The sequence below is a fragment of the Antechinus flavipes genome, chromosome 3 (assembly GCF_016432865.1).
Source record: "Antechinus flavipes isolate AdamAnt ecotype Samford, QLD, Australia chromosome 3, AdamAnt_v2, whole genome shotgun sequence".
Classification (NCBI taxonomy): Eukaryota; Metazoa; Chordata; class Mammalia; order Dasyuromorphia; family Dasyuridae; genus Antechinus; species Antechinus flavipes.
In genome coordinates, this window is record NC_067400.1 from 479,402,679 (window position 1) to 479,421,273 (window position 18,595).

Below are 18,595 nucleotides of genomic sequence, written 5' to 3' on the forward strand. Positions count from 1 at the left end.
AAGAGGAAACAAAATGACTTATCTGTAGTCCCAGAACTAGAAAGCCAGTGGCAGAACTACAAGGGACTTTTGGTCATCTAGTTCAAACTTCTTGTTTTATTTACAAGGCAGAAACTGAGGCCCAGAAAGAGTAAGTGATTTACCTGTTGTCACACAAGGGCAAGAATCTAACCCATGTCCTTAAATTTCAAATCCTTTTTTTCCCACTGGCAGTCAGAGACACAAGAGTCTATCTGAGAATAACAAATTTTGTGCTATTTGATACTTAATAATTCATCTGTTTTCTCTGGGCCTCAGTCTCTCTCTGTGAAGGGAGAAAAATGTTTATCTTTCAGGTGTATTTAAAAAATCTCTGGGAAATAAGAGGGCATTATGAAGTCAGACTATATTGTAGACATGAGGCAAGTGTAGGTCAGAGGATCTGTGGGCTCCACTAATGTTATTTTTCAACTATTGGGTAGTGAAAGAGAGGAAGATGGGGATCTGGGAGGGATGGGCAATGAAAAACATCTTGCCAGTTTTTTGGCTTCCGTCACGTGTGCCACGTTAGCATCTTGCCTTTTGGAAGAAGGGAAAGGCTCTGTAGCCATTCTCTGTTGAGGGGGAAATAAACCCAATCTGGCATCTCAGATGCTTTTTAAAAATAGCAGCCTGGAGATGGTATTTCGGCTCCTATTTTTATCAGATTTAAGCAACTGGAAGGCTAAGCCAGCGAGTTGGGTTTTTCCCAGGCTTCTCAATGGCAGAGACAGTAGTTTTGTAACTGCAGAAACCTGGCTGACTCAAGCAGAGCCTTTACAAACTCACATCACTCATGGCCCTGTATCTGAACAAGGTCAACATTCAGTTGTGAAATTTTTATTTCTTGCCTTTTGTTAAAAATCTCCTGGAAAAACTGTCTGCAGTACATTCTAGGGTTTCCTTTCCCCTGGTCACAAGGCAAGTCTGTCCTAGCATTTACCCTTAATACCTCATGGATTTAACATATATAGGACTGCTTGCCATCTTGGGGGGGGGGGGTGGAGGGAGGGAGGGGAAAAATCGAAACATAAGCGAGTGCAAGGGATAATGTTGTAAAAAATTACCCTGGCATGGGTTCTGTCAATAAAAGTTATTATTAAATAAAATAAAATTAAAATTAAAAAAAATACCTCATGGTGTACCCCAGACCCTCCTCCAGAGGAAAAAGAGCAGTTCACCTACAAAACATTCCTGCATGTGTTTGCCCATTGTTTTGAAGATTTCCAACTGCCCTCCACCCCACCATCCCAACCACTTCAGCCTTCTAAACTATTTCCATCTTCTTCATAAAAAATATCATAGTTCAAATTTCACTCATTTATTCATTTATTCATTCAACAAATATTTAGTGGAGATCCATCATGAGCAAGAGCTGTGTTGTACGCCGGTGGGGAATGAAAAGTAATATATAGTCACTATTCTCATTGGTCACTAATAGCTAATGAGAAGGATAAGATATTTCATTGGTAGCTATGGTACAAAGTAAAAATTGTAAATACGTAAGGGGACTTACTGAAGTGTAGGAAGAATAGAAGTTATGTTTTAGTGTGTTGTTATTTTTAAAAAACATTTAACCTGATAAAGCCAGTAAGCTCTGGACCTAGAATCAGAAAAACAATAGAATAGGATTCTTCCTAGCTGAGGATCCTGAACAAGTCGTTTGACTGCTATTTGCCTCAATTTCTACAACTATAAAAATGGAGTTAATAACAGCACCTTCTTCATAAAATGACATTTGAAGGAGATATTTGTTTTTTTGTTTTTCTTAGCTTGTTATTTTTATTTTTATTTTTTATTTTTCATTATAACTTCTTATTGAGAGAACCCATGCCAGAGTAATTTTTTTACAGCATTATCCCTTGCACTCACTTCTGTTCCGATTTTCCCCTCCCTCCCTCCACCCCCCTCTCCCAGATGGCAAGCAGTCCTATACATGTTAAATAGGTTACAGTATATCCTAGATACAATATATGTGTGCAGAACCAAACAGTTCTTTTGTTACACAGGGAGAATTGGATTCAGAAGGTAAAAAAATAACCTGGGAAGAAAAACAAAAATGCAAGCAGTTTATATTCATTTCCCAGTGTTCTTTCTTTGGGTGTAGCTGCTTCATCCTTGATCAATTGAAACTGAGTTAGATCTTCTTTTTGTCGAAGAGGTTCACTTCCATCAGAATACATCCTCATACAGTATCGTTGTTGAGGTATATAGTGATCTCCGAAGGAGATATTTGTAAGGAGCTTAACACAATGTCTGGAACATTAGCAGGCATTATAAGAAGGCTTCTTCCCTTCCCTAGAAGGACAATACAGCTTATATGCATTCTGCCTCCTCATCTCCCCCTCCTTGGCCCCTTCCTCCAATCTCAGGTAGTTCCAGGACCTTAGGGTTCTGGTGGCCCACCATGGGGAGCTCCGATCCCCCTGCCTACCTGAGCTGGTTGACTGCTCAAGAGAGAAATAAATGGAAGTCAACAACTAAATCCTTCTAATAAGATACAGGATCACCAAACCTTGCCATCTACATGGCCACTGTGCCCCAGAAATCCAATTATGGGAGTGCCTCCGAACCTTGCAGGCCATCTCCAGTCATCCTGATCAATATCTGACTATTGGGCCCAGATGGCTCTGATAGTGAGGCAGGTAGCCTTGCACAGCCCTACATCATTTGCATGTTATGGCATCCCTTCCCTGATGCCATAGTAACAACAACCTCTGTATCCCCTGCACTCTACCCTGAGCCCCTCCCCTACCAAACTCTTAGAATTTCCCTAATTCCATCTGTCCTGGAGCCAAATTTTCTTTTCTTTTCTTTTTAATGTCAGATTTTTAGTGTTCCATCAAATATAATTAAGTTGAAATACAGATTTAGAAATATAATACTTTCTTTGGTGCTGTTGGTTTGGAACAAATAAGATAGCATCCCTTCCCCTTGGGTTGTCTGCAAATGCTATTTGTTGAACATCAATTTTTATGTTAACATTAGAGTACTCCTAGAAAATGCTATCTATAGTAGAAGACTTTCAGTTAGTGTGGATATTTTATACCAAGAATTTATCAGAATTGCAAATGTATTTATGTGGTATCTCTGATCTTTTCATAAGCTTTTCCATAAACATTGTGCATCTGGCAAGAAATCATACAGTTTAACTGCAAGTTATTCAGAAGCACTGATGAACAAGAACTATGTTTTGACATAGCAATAATCATTTCAATGGGGAAGAAAATCTTGATAACAGTACTGGCAGTAGTGTAAGATATTCATTCTTAAATTTTTTGTAACTTTTTATACCACAAACTTCTTTTATTTTGTAGTCTCTCTCTCTCTCTCTTTTTTTTTTAACATTTATATCCCCAGAACTTTGTACAGTACTTAGCATGCAATAAGCATTTAAATTATTTTTTACTCATTCTTTCGATTAGATGCCTTATATTCACACTTACAAATTATGTCAGATTCCTTGAAAGATACAATCATCAAAGAAGTTTGTTCAATTCTTTTCTGAAAATGTTCAAGTAAAGTATAAAATAGGGACACATATGCTTGCCTAAAGTAAGGGCCATTGCCTAGAGTAAGAGAGATGTCCTGCATGGAGTCCAAATGGAAGCAGACTCTCTGGAGATGGTGAGGTCTTCATCCCATACTCCTGGTCCTAATTGCTTGAAGCGCCTGGTGACAGAGGGCTTTCTTAAAGAGAATCCTAACCATTAGAAAGAAAGAGTCTTGTGTGAGTGGGCCAAATAAAATCTTTAACTGATACTGTGTTTTCTATAATGTCTAATCCCTACAGTTCTATCTGTGAGTTAATAATGTATTTAAAATTGTGTTTGCATTTAAAATTTTTGTAAGTGTAAGGGTCATCTTTTGTGAATCTAAAGGAATTAATATTGCTTGCTAGAGAAAGACTACATGTCTAGGAAACTATATTGATAAGTGGAGGCCTTTTATATTTAAAATTAGAATTCAAATGAAAATCTTCTCCTCTTAATCTAATCAGCATTTATATGTAGAATTCAAAAAGGAAATTATTTCTTAAAGCAAAGGCTCCATTTTTCTTTTTAAAGAAGCAAGTGTTGAGGTAATTACCCTTGATATGGGCCTAGCTATTTAGAAACAACTCCTTTGGCTGTTTTGTTTAGTTTTTTCTTGTCTATGCAATTTATTGAAATTTTACTATTTTGTCTAACATTCTTAAACTGCTAGGAAAATCTCTTCCTGTTTTCAAAATGGTTAAAACAATTCTGCTCAGATTAAGTGAAATATTTTTCTTTGTAACAACCTAGTTCTTATATATAACAGATTTCTGAATCTTAATCAGATTTAAGAAGGATGAACCCTCTGATTATATGCTCATCATCCCTTTCTGCCAATCACTGACCTAGAATTCCTGGAACTAGAAATTAAGATACCTCTAATATGTGACTTCACAAGCCTTGGTTTTTTCCTACCAAAAGAGAAAGTGCTCTCCACTATCCACACACACACCTTCCCACTCCCACTCCCACCTAGCCATTTAGGATTTTCACCCCTTCTTCTCTGTGCCTCTGCAGTCTCAGATAAGCTAGTAGACAACCAAATCAAGACTTGAGAAGAAGCTCATTCCTTCTCTATCCATCCAGAGACCTATACTGGATATAAAGAAAATCATTCATAAATCCTCACTAGGATTCAGAAGTTTTATGTTTGTGCTCTTGGGGTTTTTTCTTCTACTTTTCCCCTGTTTATGTTGAAGAATATCATAAAACCACTCATTTAGATGGCTTTGTTGCTGTTGTTTAGTCATGTCTAATTCTTTCTGACCCTATTTGGCACTTTCTTGGCAAAAATACTGGAGCAGTAGTTGCCATTTCCTTCTCCACAGTTCATTTCACAGATGAGGAAGCTGAGGCAAAGAGAGTTAAGTGACTTGCTTAGGATCACACAGCTAGTAAGTGTCTGAGGCTGGGTTTGAATTCAGGAAGATGTCCTGATTCTGATTCTGATTCTAAACCTAAAATCCTATCTACTGAGTCACCTAGCTGCCCATTTAGAAGGCAATTGTCTTTCAATATAGAAAGTAATGTGAATAGGAGAAGCTGACCAATTGGCCTTTTCAATCATTTTCTTTTAACCTCCCATGTTGTGCAGGGGGAAAAGGTAAGGCACAAAATCTTATTGTCCACACGGGAAAAATTAAATGGATGAAGAATGACTATCATCCAGATTATGATATTCAGTTGGCTGGGCACCCCACGGAGCGGACACATCCCTACATATATCTTAGACAGACATTACAGATGGATAATGACCTAGTTCCAGAATTGAACAGAAGGAAGAGAGTGGGCTGAATTGCACTTGGGAAATTGTGCAACACTTTCAATGATCCCAAGCTGCTCCCTGACATAAAAACCCATCTTTTTAAAATACCAGTCTTTTTTTCCTAGAGGTACTCTGTAAATCATGGGACATGATATTCAAAAAGTCAAAACTGTGGATGACTCTAAGAGCAAGAGAACTGTACGGTAGATGTAAGAAGGATGTCGAACATAATCAACAATGACTTGGATGCCAAGAATAGTAAAAAGATATCTGAGAAAAGCATCATTGGGGGAAAATTAAAGTTGTTCTAGTCAGATAATGAGAGCAAATAAGGACAGCCAGATAAAGTGCTGCACCTAGGGATTATTACAGTATTGAGAGGAAATCATCCACTAACCCAGATACATGATCAACAAAAATACTTATGGAAGGGCATGGCCAGGAGGTACACAATTGGGATACATTTACCTTTGAATAATCAAATGAGATAATATATACAAAGTGCTTTGCAAACCTAAAAATGTTCCACAAATGCAAGTTGTTAGAGGTATTTTCGAAGGGAGCAACTCACCTGGATAAGGTGCATAAGTACACAAGTATTGAAAGAGTAAAAAAAAAAGTTTTCTTCCACATGTATGGAAGAAATTAGGATTGGCTAGGATATTTAGGAGGGACTGGTATTGGAACTGTAAAGCTGGACAAAGAAGTTATGGTCAGTCAACTAGAACTTAATTAAATATATCTACAGTTTCCTAGGTAAGGAACAAAATATACAAAGGACAAAGAGTCCAGGTTCCCAAGAAGTTCATAATCAAAAGGGGGAAATAAGATGTAGACAGGACAAATTGAGGAGGAGCCACAGGGGGAGATATTAAGATTAAGGGAGGCTGAAAAAGGTTTCTTGGAGAAGGTTGGTCCTTAGCTGACACTTGAAAGAAGTCAGGAGCTAGAGATAAGGAGGGATAGAACTCCTCCTGTGTTACATGGCAGGTGAAAATGCAAGGGAATTGGGGCATCCCAATACTGTATTTAAGGAATAGCAAAAGAGGCAGTGTCACTAGATTGAAGAGTACATGGAAGGAATTAAGATGGCAGGTTTTGAAGGATTTTTGAAAGCCCAAGAAAGTAGTTTATATACAATCCTACAAGTAATGGGAAGCAATTGGAATTTATTGAATCAGAAAGTGATATGATCAGACCTGTGCTTTAGGAATATTAGTGAGACAGCTGAGTGGAGAATAACTAGAGTATGGAGATACTTGACAGAGAAACTAACCAGCAGTTACAGATATAATCCCTGATCTTGAAATGCTTATGCTCTAAAATAAGGGAAACATGTGCAGAGATGTTGAGGGAATACAACTGAATATTATTGAAGAAAACTACAAACAACTCTTCCTCATATACAGAAGTAAAGGAAAACAAAGTAATAGGGATGTGGAGGGGGAAGGGTGCTAGATTTGTTTATTTAGTTATAAGAATGCAGTTTGGGGAAACCCTTAGCTTTTGGGAGACTGGCTTTCAGGTTTAACTGCCTCATATGATTAAAGGATCATAGGTTCAGGGTGGAGGAAACCTCAGAGGTCAAGTTTAACCGCCTTTTGTTTCTGATGAGGTCACTGAGACCTGGAGGGGAAAAGTACCTTTCTCAGCTGGAAAATGTTCTACTTCATCTTTTTGGGTGTTCTGACACCCTACAATTTGTTTAGAGTCATTATTTAAAGGAATGTGGGACATTTTGGGGGAAAGGTTGGGCGAGTTCCTGCCTTTACACATCATCCTTGCAAAAGTCCCTTTCTCACAGTCACACTGGCAGTAACTAGTAACAGAGCTGGGATACTAACCAAGGTTCTTCCATTCTTCAAGGCAAGTGACATGGCAGCGTATAGGGGTAGAGAAGGATATTTTAGACATATAGTGTTATGATTAATAAAGTAGGAAGGATAGTATTATAGAAAGAATCTTGGATTTGGAATCATCAGGTTTAGATTCAAATCTACCTGTATGACCTTGGATAAATCTTTCTGAAGAGCCTGGATTTCCTCATCTAATGCTTGCACTAGCTATCTTGAGTGTGTACATACACACACACACACACACACACACACACACACACACAGAGAGCGAGAGAGAGAAGCAGATTTTTACTAGACTGTAAGCTTCCTAAGGTCAGGAATTATTATCATGACCAACTGTTTTATAAGATCAGAGAGCTAGAGCTATAAAAGAACTCAGAGATCATTGATTTCAGGCCTTTTATCAGCCTGAATATTATTTATTTAATAAATGGGGTTTATCAATAAATATTTCTTGTAGGATGATAAAAGTTTAATTATCAGATGATTAAAAGATTATGGCAAGGGGGAAGAGAAGAAAGATAAATCTGAGTTCTTGCTTTCTCTTAGTGTCTGATTTATTTTTGACAGCAACAGAAAGCTGAATGGCCCTGCCCTGGATTATCTTTAATTTCTCAGAAAGTTGATTTGGTTTTCTAAATGAAGTATAAGAAGGGGTTCACTTGGTCTAGTCAAAAGAGTTCAGTCAATGCCGTGGTCAGAGGTTAGTGAAATCCTTTCCAGAGGCATGAAAATGGAAAAGTTCACCCTAAGGACCTATGGAGGTATATTCCTTTCTCTAACATGTCACTTTCTATTAGTAAGGGCTCCAAACTTCGACTGAGTGTGCTTAAAGAGAAGCAGGCAGCTTGCTAATTTATTGGTTGTTTATCTTCCCAAGATCAGATCTAACTAAGAATTTTCTGAGTCCAGAGCTCTGCTCCCTGTTCTCTTTTTGTTTTTACAATTTTTATCGATGTATTATTTTTTATAACACTTTCATTTCTGAATTATCCATACCCAGTCCTTGTAACATAAAATAAAAAAAGAGGGGGAAAAAAGCAATTCAGAAAAAACTAATCAGTATGTTAACTAAGTCTGACAGTGTATAGTCCCTTTATAGTCCCCCATTGTTGCAAGGAGAGGGGGAAGAGCATTTTCTCATTTCTTCCTTGGGGACAAGCTTGGTCATCATAGTTGAATATTGGTTGGTTTTTTGTTGCTATCCATTCTTTCCTTTAACCATGACGCAAGTCATGTAGTTTTTCTAATTTTACTTCCTTCACTTTTTAATCAGTTCATATAAATCTTCCTTCTCTCAATTCTTCATTTGTCACTTTTTATGGTGCAGCAACGTCTTTACATTCAAGTTCTATGTGATATTTAGCCATTTCCCAATTAGTAGCCTATCTTGTTGTGAAAATAATTTGAAACTATTGTTTGCCTCAGATGCGCCATCATCCTTCCCTGCCTCTTCTATAGTAGGTGAGATGGAAATAAATCATATTACTGAACTACAGACCAACTTCATTAAACAGGAAATTGACTTAAGGCCAGTAATATAACCACTGTCCAGCACATCTTCTATGGAGGAGGCAGGCACTTAAATTAAATGGGAGGGGAAGGGCAGGACAGAATGCCTTCAGGAAATTGCAAAACTTCTTTAATAAATCCAAAGTCTCTCCCAGTTTAATACCAGTATTTTACCAGTGTTATTGTGTGGCTGGGAAACACAGAGTACAATAGTCTCTAAAGACCTAAAGATGAGCATCATCAGAAGTCACCAGAGAGGGCATGGCGGGTGTGAGATTACAGCATCTAATGATGAGGCACTCCAAAGAACGGGAACAAAGAAGGTCAATAGGGAGATGAAGCTTAGGAAGAGAAGATGGGCAGCTAAGGGATGACAAGACAGCTCGAGTGTTTCACTAGTATTCTCACAGTGTCAAGAAATAGTGGAGGGTCTCCATCACTTTTTGTGGGGCTTCTGCGGCTAAATTATAGAAGGACTCTCTTGGATAAGAATAACACAGGTAGGGTAGGCATGGATGGGTAGAATTCGGATTGATTATGTATCCATTTGAGTACCAATCAACTTGAAAAGTTCAAATTCTGTACCTGTTCAGCTTTGAGAGAGAGGGACAAAGACAGTGTAAGAGGAGAGAGAGAGAGAGAGAGAGAGAGAGAGAGAGAGAGAGAGAGAGAGAGAGAGAGAGAGAGAATATCCTAGACTTGGTATTTCTGTTGAACTGTTTGTCAAGAATCAGCTTCTCCCAGTTGTAGTTTTCCCTTTAGAGATAAAGAAGGCTCCTTACCCAACTTTCTTCCTAGTTCTTTGTATAAAGCTAGCTAAAGAGAATTTCATCTTGCAACTTAAGCCCAGGGTCACAGATGTAACTGTATGCACTCACCCAGTAGGAACCAGTATCAGTGAAAGAACACTATGTCAGTACTTTTTCATCTAGCCCTGAGGGGTATTTAAAAACCTCTCTCCTCTGGAAAATTGAGAGATTTCTTGGAGTTATCCAGTGCATTACAGTGGTTCTGTCAGAGGGCATTTCCAGTTGTCTTTTTAGCTGCCCTGTGCCCCAGTATTTCAGATGTGTTGTGTAATACTTAATCAGATAGGGAATATGGTAATGTAGAAAGAATCCTAGATTTGGAATCGTCAGGTTAGGTTCAAATCAAGGTGTATGATCTTGAGCATGTCACCTGATCTCTCTGAAGAGTTTTGGTTTCTTCATCTAATATTTGCACTAGGTACTTTGAGTGTGTGAAAAAGAGCCAGAGAGACAGAGAAAGACAAAGAGACAGAGACAGAGACAGAGATAGAGACAGAAACAGAGATAGACACAGAGACAGAGTCAGAGAGAGAATATGGCAAGGGCAGAAACTATCTCCCTGTCTGGGATCTAGTCAGATATATGGCTGGGCTGCCTATCCAATAACTGCTGCGAATTGTACTCACTACAATGGACTGTTTTCTTGCTGGTCATGCAACAAACCTTAATTCACTATGTTAACTACGGGTCTTTCAGGTCGGCACTCCCTGTACCTAAACTTGAACTTCAGCCCTGCCTGGCTCATCCATCAGGCTGCCACAGCGGGCTTTGGGGACCTACTCAGAGTCCGAAATAGTAATATCCTCACTGAAGAGAAACAGCATCTTCTCTCCCAAAGGATTGAGAGTACACCAGGCCTGGGCAACACACCCAGGAACAGAGAGCACCAGAGCCCAAGCTCACAGCCCGGACTGCAGCACTAGCTGCTGCTTGAGCCGGAGAGACTACTTGGTTTGGGTCCTAATCAGGAGTAGGACAGGCTCATACCTGCAGCTTGTGAGATCCTGTTTGCTCTCTCTCAGATATTACCTACCTTGATGCCTTTGTAGTCACCTAAGGAAATAGTTTTCCCTCTAGCTCTACTTTATCAAATCCCTAGAACTTAAAGGGATTGGCAAAGAATAAGTCACTTTGCTGGTCAAATTATGATGTTAGTCAATCTGCCAGCTTGGACCTCCTAGGGCCTTATCAGACCTCCCTGGCTACAACCTGGGCCAGATGCTCTGGGGCCTTTTTCCTGTGATATCTTCAACTGTATTTTTCTGTTTTCTGGAGAGCAGGGTTTCAGCCTTGGTGAGATGGGAAGCAAGCAAGACAGGCATAAAAAAAATATACTCATTAGAAAGGAAGAAATTGGAGAAGATAATCTCAAACTTCCTGATAGTTCTAAAATTCAGATTCCATCTCCCCAACTAAACAAAACAAAATATACCAATCACTCCCTTAACCTTGAGTCCTCTCAAAGCTTCCAGACTTATTTTATGTGTGATCATCTTGATGCATTGCTTTCCTGTATATTGTATATTTAAGTATATTGCTATATCTGCATGCATACACATACACATCTCTTTCTCTCTCTATCCATCTGTTTACTGACAATGCTTTCACTGTATTACGCTCTCCATAGATGCTTACTGACCAAACAATAGACACTACTGTAATGAATTTCATCATCAGATTTTTATTTAAGTTTCCTCCCTACCTCCACCTTGCTAACTCCCACATCTTGCCAAAAGAGCAGGAAAGGGCAGTGGGTAAACCAAACACTGGAGAAAAGTGGGTAGAGCTTTGAGATGACTCAGTGTGCAGTTCAGAGAAAGATTTTCTAGCTGGTTGTTCTAAGGTGTCTCAAGACCACAAAAGGTTGGACAGTTGCTTGGAATAAAAGGCCATAACAGGGTTAAGTACGGTAAATAGGGACCTAGGGATAAATAGGGACACCAGGCTTGGTGTAACTCCAAGCTTCTTCTCAGACTTACATCATGACCTTTATCAAGGACACCCCACCCACCTCAAGAAGGCCTTGCCCTCCTCCCCCACCTCCTTATTCTCCCCATCCCAAGGACACTCAGTCACTCTGGATCTAGTGAACCAGATACTTTATTCATTAGTACAGACAACAAACCAGTACAAAAAGATGTTTTAAAAATCCAACAGTAATAAAAATTCCTTTTATCTCCCCACATGAGAACCCCTCTATGTGGGTCCTCAGCTCTTCTTGGCCTCCTGAAAAAGCTTAAGTAGGGGATCATCAGCCCTCAGGGCAAATGTAAGGGCACGCTGCTGATAATAGTGTGGGTCACATTCTAGATTCTCAATCACATCAGCCAGCAGGTGTGCCCGCTCCACACCTGAGCCAGGTGCCTCGAAGCCCAAGGCAGTGAAGTGCACGTGCAGGTGATAATAGGAGGGCTGATAGTGCAGATAAACCCGAAGACGGTCCTCCTTCACTTGGTACTGCTGCTGGATGGCCTCCTGAGAAAAGAGAGGAGTCCCAAAGACAAAACTTTTGAGTCTACACAGATCTCTTTTCCCAAACACCACCTAGTATTGGAGACTTAGGTCAGATGCAATCATTCTCTCTCAGTTGAGTATAACCTCCCTAAGTCTATTTTCATATCAGGAAAAAGTCCTGTTCAGAACATGGAAAAGCCCAGGATTCAAGACAGGCCTCTTGGTTCCTGAAGAATATTGAGACCGAAATATTATTGAGACATCCTATCCTTTTCTCTGATTATCTTCAGACACTGTTGCAGAGAAGGGAGTAGACAGAAGGATTCTATACCCACCAATTTAGGCTGTGAACTTGTAGAAAACAAGGCCAGGGCCAGGCTAGGAATTAGAAAAGCTTGAGCAAGAAAGGGTGGGTGGAGAAGTGGCTATGGGATGCTGGATCATCCTGAAGGCCAGTTAAATCTCAACTTGGCTCATTTAGAAAGAAAGAAGGCTTTTATTTTAGCTCTGGATGAGACCCTGGTGCAGAGATGAGTTTTAACTAAGTCACCAAAATTTGGACAGACTGCAAGCAGCCATGGAAGAATCTATAGTAACTTCACCTGTGATACTATCCTATCAAACTGTTCTTACCTTTGCCTTCAATTCTGTCCTCAAATCTCTTATACTTAGAGCTGGAAAAGACTAAGCATTCTCAACTTGGGTACATTTTAGAGAAAATCAGGATGAACAGAAAAGATGAGAGGGAAAAAGAGAGCTAGGTGTTCAGAAACACCAAACACAGTCAGATCATCTGGCTACCAGGATTAGTACAGACTATGCACAGGACAGTATTCCCAGATGACAGAGGCAAGACCTAATATAAGAGTTTGATGTCAGATGGAGTGGTCCTAGGCAATTTAACAGAAAAGGAGAGTGCAAAGTGGCCCTTGTAGAATTTGGATGGAAAGGGCAAATAGGTGGGACAGTGGATAGAACACAAGCCCTGAAGTCAGGAGGACCTGAGTTCAAATCTTGCCTCTGACACTTACTAGCTGGGTGACCCTGAGCAAATCATTAAACCTGGATTGCCTCCCATGGGGAAAAGGCAGGATAGAGATTAACACGCCAATTAGAGAAACCATGAGTTGGTGGGAATGATTAGCCAATGAAGAGGCCAGTCTGGCCAGTACAGAGAAGTAGAAGACCTCTTTGGACAGTCAGGGTCAGGCTAGGAAATGCAGAGGGTCTTTTATGCCTGGTGATGATCCTGGGGGAGTTTCTGGGGAAATGCTTGCAAAGGGCAAGAGGAGAGATGTGAAGAAGAGAATGAAAAGTCCAAGAAGTTCCTGATACCATTCTTTCCCAGGGGGGGAACCAGGCCGTGGTGTGCCCCCTTGGTGACTCACCTGCCCCTCTCGCAAGATGTTCCTAAGTAGAGGTAAATGTTCCCCAGTGAGCTCTCGTAGGGACTTGATTCCCCGGCGATGGCAGATGGCAATTAGGTAGAGGTCATCCAACTACAAAAAAAGCATTACAGGTAATAATCAGACTAAGGCGGGGACACAGAACCTGACTCAAAGGCTCCCTTGTCTACTGCAGGAGATCCCCCTCCTTCCCCCCTTTCCCACTCTGGGCCTGGAGCACTGGCCCTGGAGCCAGCAGCAGCAGCAGTGGTTACAACCTAACCTTGAGCTATAGATAGACACCATCCAAGGGATTTTGTCCTACTAACCATAAACATACAAGTGTCTGTGTTTGAGTAGGGTACAACAATAAATAAATAAAAGTTTGCTGAATCTTTCCATTTAAGGAAGAAGAGTAAAGGGCTTTTGGGGGATTTCTTTGGGGGAGGTATAACTATATATGTTTAACTACATTTATGTGACCCTGGCCAAATCACTTTCTCTCTCCCTCTCTTTCTCCCTCTCTCCTCCTTTCTCTCTCTCTTCTCCCTCTCTTCTCCTTTCTCTCTCTCTCTTTTCTCTCTCTTCTCCCTCTCTCCTCCTCTCTCTCTCCCCCCCACCCCATTTCCTATAGAGAATAGAAACAACACCTACAAATGAGATATTTGTAATGCACTTTGCAAAGTGATGTTATTAAGTTACTACTATTATTTTCCTTTACTATCTCTACCAAGTCCCTGGGTCACCATTTCTGGATTGTCTGATTTCCATTCATGAAAAAGGTCTGAAATTTTTGAGACCATGCCAATTCAAAGAGCCAAAATCAATGGATTCCTATACCATGGTCACATTGTTTTCCACTTCCAGCCAAGAAAAGCCTATCCTTACCAACTTGCCAAAAACCAGAGCTATGGGCAGGCCCATAACATAAATTTATTGTGAATGTGGGGACTCAACCACACAGTTCAAGGAAGTCCAACTTTGGAAGGATCCTAAAGGATTCCTAGCTTCCAATGTTTCTATCTCTGGGGGAAAGTACCAAATGATCCTGACTAATTTCAATTTCTAACTGCAATAATTCAGGTAGTAAAGAATCACTCAACTGAATGCCTTTGGTTCTCAGATGCAAAATACAAAATGAGGTTTTCCCTGATTGCCTGAGGTATAAGTGAGCATTAGCCTCTGTCATGCTTCCTTTCTTTCGGCTAATAACATAGAGGGCTAAATGATTTGACCCTCTACTCAGATGTGAAAGTACTGACCCAAGCCACTGTGCAGGAGCAGGGAACTGTGGAATGAATGCACATTGTTGTGTTAAATAGGCTTCTCCCCAGCCTCAGCCTTCCCAGGTTATGATCACAGAACCAATTTGACTACTTTGTCCAATTAAGGGACTGAGGAAGCTAGAAAAGAAAATTGTTTCAAACTTGGGAGGAACTGGATATTCTTGATTTGTGTGGGTGTGTTGATTTTTTTAGCTCTTCTATTTATCAACTACCACAGTGCTCCCAAATAATAGCATTTATTTTAGACAAATGCTGCTGACAAATGCTAAATATGACACATCGAATTACAGCTCTTGGTTCCTCTGGCCTAGAATGGCGCACAGATCCTGATGCTACCTGTCAGCACGGAGGCTAAATCAGGAGTGCAGCTGATGAAGACTAATTCTATGGAAACCTGGTGTGACAACCTAATGGATGGCCCCTACAGGTCTCCAGGGAGGTCAGAAAATTGTCAGGAGTTAGAGCAGACAAGGGATTCACATGACAACTTAGAAGCGGGCAGAGTGTCAGAAGGAAGGTGGCGCGAGCAAACCTTTTTGTGGGGCAGAGGAAGCTTAACAGAGACCATGTGGCCAGAGTGTGACTTCCCCCATAGGAAGAAGGGCTGCGAATGCTCCTCATTTTGACAGTGCAGTGATAGACCCCAAAGAAGTCAAGTGGTGAAGGGATCTCACCTGCTCATCATTCACAAGTTCCACTTGATATACATTCTAACCAATTATAACTCCTAGTTTTTCCCAGACTTCAGTGTCCCCATTGATCCTCTTTACATTAGACTATGACAACAGTCATTCCCCCATGGCTACAATATTTTCCCACCACATTTTCAGCAATTAAATCTTTCCCTACTTTTCAAAGACAAGTGCAGATAATAATTCTTCATTAAAACTCCTGTCCATCCTTCTGGCTACTTGTAGTAAAGAGGATTTCAAGTCAAAACTGTATTCAATTCCTGGCTCTGACATGTAGTAGCTGTGTGACCTTGAGCAAGTCCCTCTGCCTGCCTCAGTTTCCTCATCTGTAAAGTGAGGACGAAAATCATTCTATTATTACCTACTCCACAGTGTTATGAGGGAATACTCAGCAAAACTTAAAGCACTATAAAAATGTAAGTTACCTCAAATTTCTCACACCATTTGGACCTCTCCCTTAGCCTTTGGTATTGCATATTTTGATAGTCCCCTCCTCTTTTATCCTTTCCTTGACCATGTTCCTAAGCCCCTAAGCCTCATCTAGGAGGTCCATGATACGCCTCCCAAGAAAAGTGTCTGTCACCTCTACCAGAAGCATAGGAAGAGATCATGTCTGGTGCTGCCCTGCTTCTAATTCTTAGATCCTAAGAACCCTGTTCTTTTCACCCTGTACATAGTAAGTTCCAAGGGAGTATATTGCTTTTCATTTTTCTAATACCACTGTCTAGCACAGGATCTTTCTTAAAGCAGGCACTTAATGAAAATGTTCACTTTTAAATCCAAACAGAAAGAGTAAAGAAAAACCACTTATCCAGGTTTGCTTTTCCAGATCATCTGGTTCCCCTCAAAGGAAGTGCCTTTTTGTACCTAAAACAATGTGAATGTACTTCTTTTGGGACAATGGAAAATTCATTCTTGGGAAGGCCACCCTCATGGCAAAATTCAGTCACTCCTCCATAGCCCCTTGGCCTACTCTCGGGTAAAAGCCAAGAGGCTGTAGATTTACAGAGTGAATACAAGCCAATTGCAAGACAGACAATAGTATTTAGCCACTATAGGGACCATAGGGAGCAACAGCATTTGTGGGACATAGTGGCTAGGGCCCCTAGCATGGTTTAGGGGTGGAGAGGAGTGCCCAACATTGGGCCCTGCCACAGAACTAAGAAAATAACATTACCTGAGCTATCAAACTGTGCATATCCTTTGATCCAGCAGTGGGCCTGTATCCCAAAGAGATCATAAAGAGGGAAAAGGACCCACGTGGGCAAAATTGTTTGTGCAGCCCTTTTGTAGTAACAAGAAACTGGAAACTGAGTGGATGCCCTTCGTTGGAGAATGGCTGAAGAAGTGATAATATATGAATGTTCTGGAATACTATTGCTCTGTAAGAAACAACCAGCAGGAGGATGATTTCAAAGTGGCCTGGAGAATCTTACATGAATTAATGCTAAGTGAAGTGAGTAGAGCAAAGAGAATATTGTACACAGCAACATCAAGATTATATGATGATCAATTTTGATGGATCTGACTCTGTTCAACAATGAGGCAATTCAGGCCAATTCCAAAAGACTTGTGATAAGAGAGAGCCATCTGTACCCAGAGAGAGGTCTATCGGGAGGGACTGAATGTGAATCACAACACAGTATTTTCACTTTTTTGTTGTTGTTTGCTTCATTTTGTTTTCTTTCTCTTTTTTTTTCCTTTTTGATCTGATTTTTCTTGTTCAGCATGATGATTGTGGAAATATATATAGAAATATTGCACATATTTAACATATGTTGGATTACTTCCCCTCTAGAGAAGGGGTTGGGGAGAAAGGAAATTTGAAAATTTTGAAAGGGTGAATGTTGAAAACTATCTCATGTATGTGTTTTGAAAATAAAAAGCTTTGGGGCAACTAGGTGGTGCAGTGAATAGAGCACTAGTCCTGAAGTCAGGAGGACCTGAGTTCAAATCTGATCTCATACACTTAATACTTCCTAGCTGTGTGACTCTGGGCAAGTCACTTAAACCCAATGGTCTCAGTAAAAAAAAAAAAAAGGGAAAAGTTTTATATATTATGTATATACACATATATATATGAAGAAGGACTTGAGGCTTGGGGCATCATTTCCCATACCTTGTGACTCGAACTTGATAATAATAGCTGCTAAAACAAAACAAAATAAAAATGGAATAAGCAAAGGAGAAAGAACCAAACCATAGACAGCTACTATGGAGACAGACAACAGTACTGATCTAAAATCATGACGGACACCACCTGTATCATTGTTGATAAGAGAATTTCCCTTAAGCCAGCTCCTCTAATCTCAAACTAAAACATTGCTTCTGGTTTCATTGATGGGAGGATGTTGGTGGCAAAGATGAAATTCCATAAAGTTCTCTGTGACTGAGTGCTACATAGGAGACTGTCCAGAAGGACAGCAATCATTCCTCCTAAATGGGAAGACAAGATGCTGAATAGCATTAATATTTAAATGAGAAATAAATTTTAGTTCTGGGACCCTCAGGCTCAAAATCACTGTACATTCAGGAGATAGGAATTTTTTGTGTTTTTTTGGTTGTTGTTCAATTGTCCCAGTTATTTTCAGCTCTTCAGGACCCTCTCTTTGAGACGCCATTTAGGATTTTCTTGGCAAGGATACTGGAGTGGTCCACCATTTCCTTCTCCAGCTCATTTTACAGATGAGGAAAGTCAGGCAAACAACATAAATTAACTTGTCAAGGATCATACAACTCATGGCTAAATCCAGATTTGAACTCAAGATGATGCGCCCCAGCACTGTATTCATTACAAGCTCTGAAGTTTCGGAGTGCTTAATGCTGAAATCTCTCCCGCCTCCATTTATCACCTCAGCCATTAGTCTTGAATCCCAAGTCTCCTGGTATTACATAGTGAATACATGGGAAGGTCAGGAGTTTTGTAGAAGTTAACCCCTGAGCTAAGCTGAGCTGACCCTGGGGGCATTTCCCATTGCTGGCACAGGTGTTCCTGGCTCAGCAGCTTTATCCCCCAGCCCTTCCCCAAACAATTCCCAGAGCCAACTCAGGCTGGTCTGCCAACAGTTCTTTCCTCCCTATTATCCCAATTAACTCCTACAAGGCAAGGAAAAGATTCTAACCATAGAGGACAGGCAGATGTTCTCATCATCTCTCGAATGAGATGGTTTATTTTCTTTGATCTTACCTGATTCTAATAAATTACTCAAGATTTCAGTTTCTGGAAACTCCCTTCAACTCCCCCCTCCTCACACACATACACACTTCCCCAACCACAATTGC

The 18,595-nt window shown here is 40.4% G+C and overlaps 1 protein-coding gene across 1 annotated transcript in view; it reads right to left on the reverse strand.

The window, feature by feature from the left end:
• Positions 1-11,578: 11,578 nt before the first annotated feature.
• DCPS (decapping enzyme, scavenger) overlaps positions 11,579-18,595 on the reverse strand; it is a 49,757-nt gene continuing 42,740 nt past the window's right edge. The window contains exons 5-6 of the mRNA XM_051986713.1: positions 13,339-13,449; positions 11,579-11,971 (exon numbers count right to left, since the gene is read on the reverse strand). Of these exons, the coding sequence (XP_051842673.1) occupies positions 11,705-11,971; positions 13,339-13,449 (378 nt within the window). The 3' untranslated portion in view covers positions 11,579-11,704. The remainder of the gene's footprint in view (positions 11,972-13,338; positions 13,450-18,595) is intronic.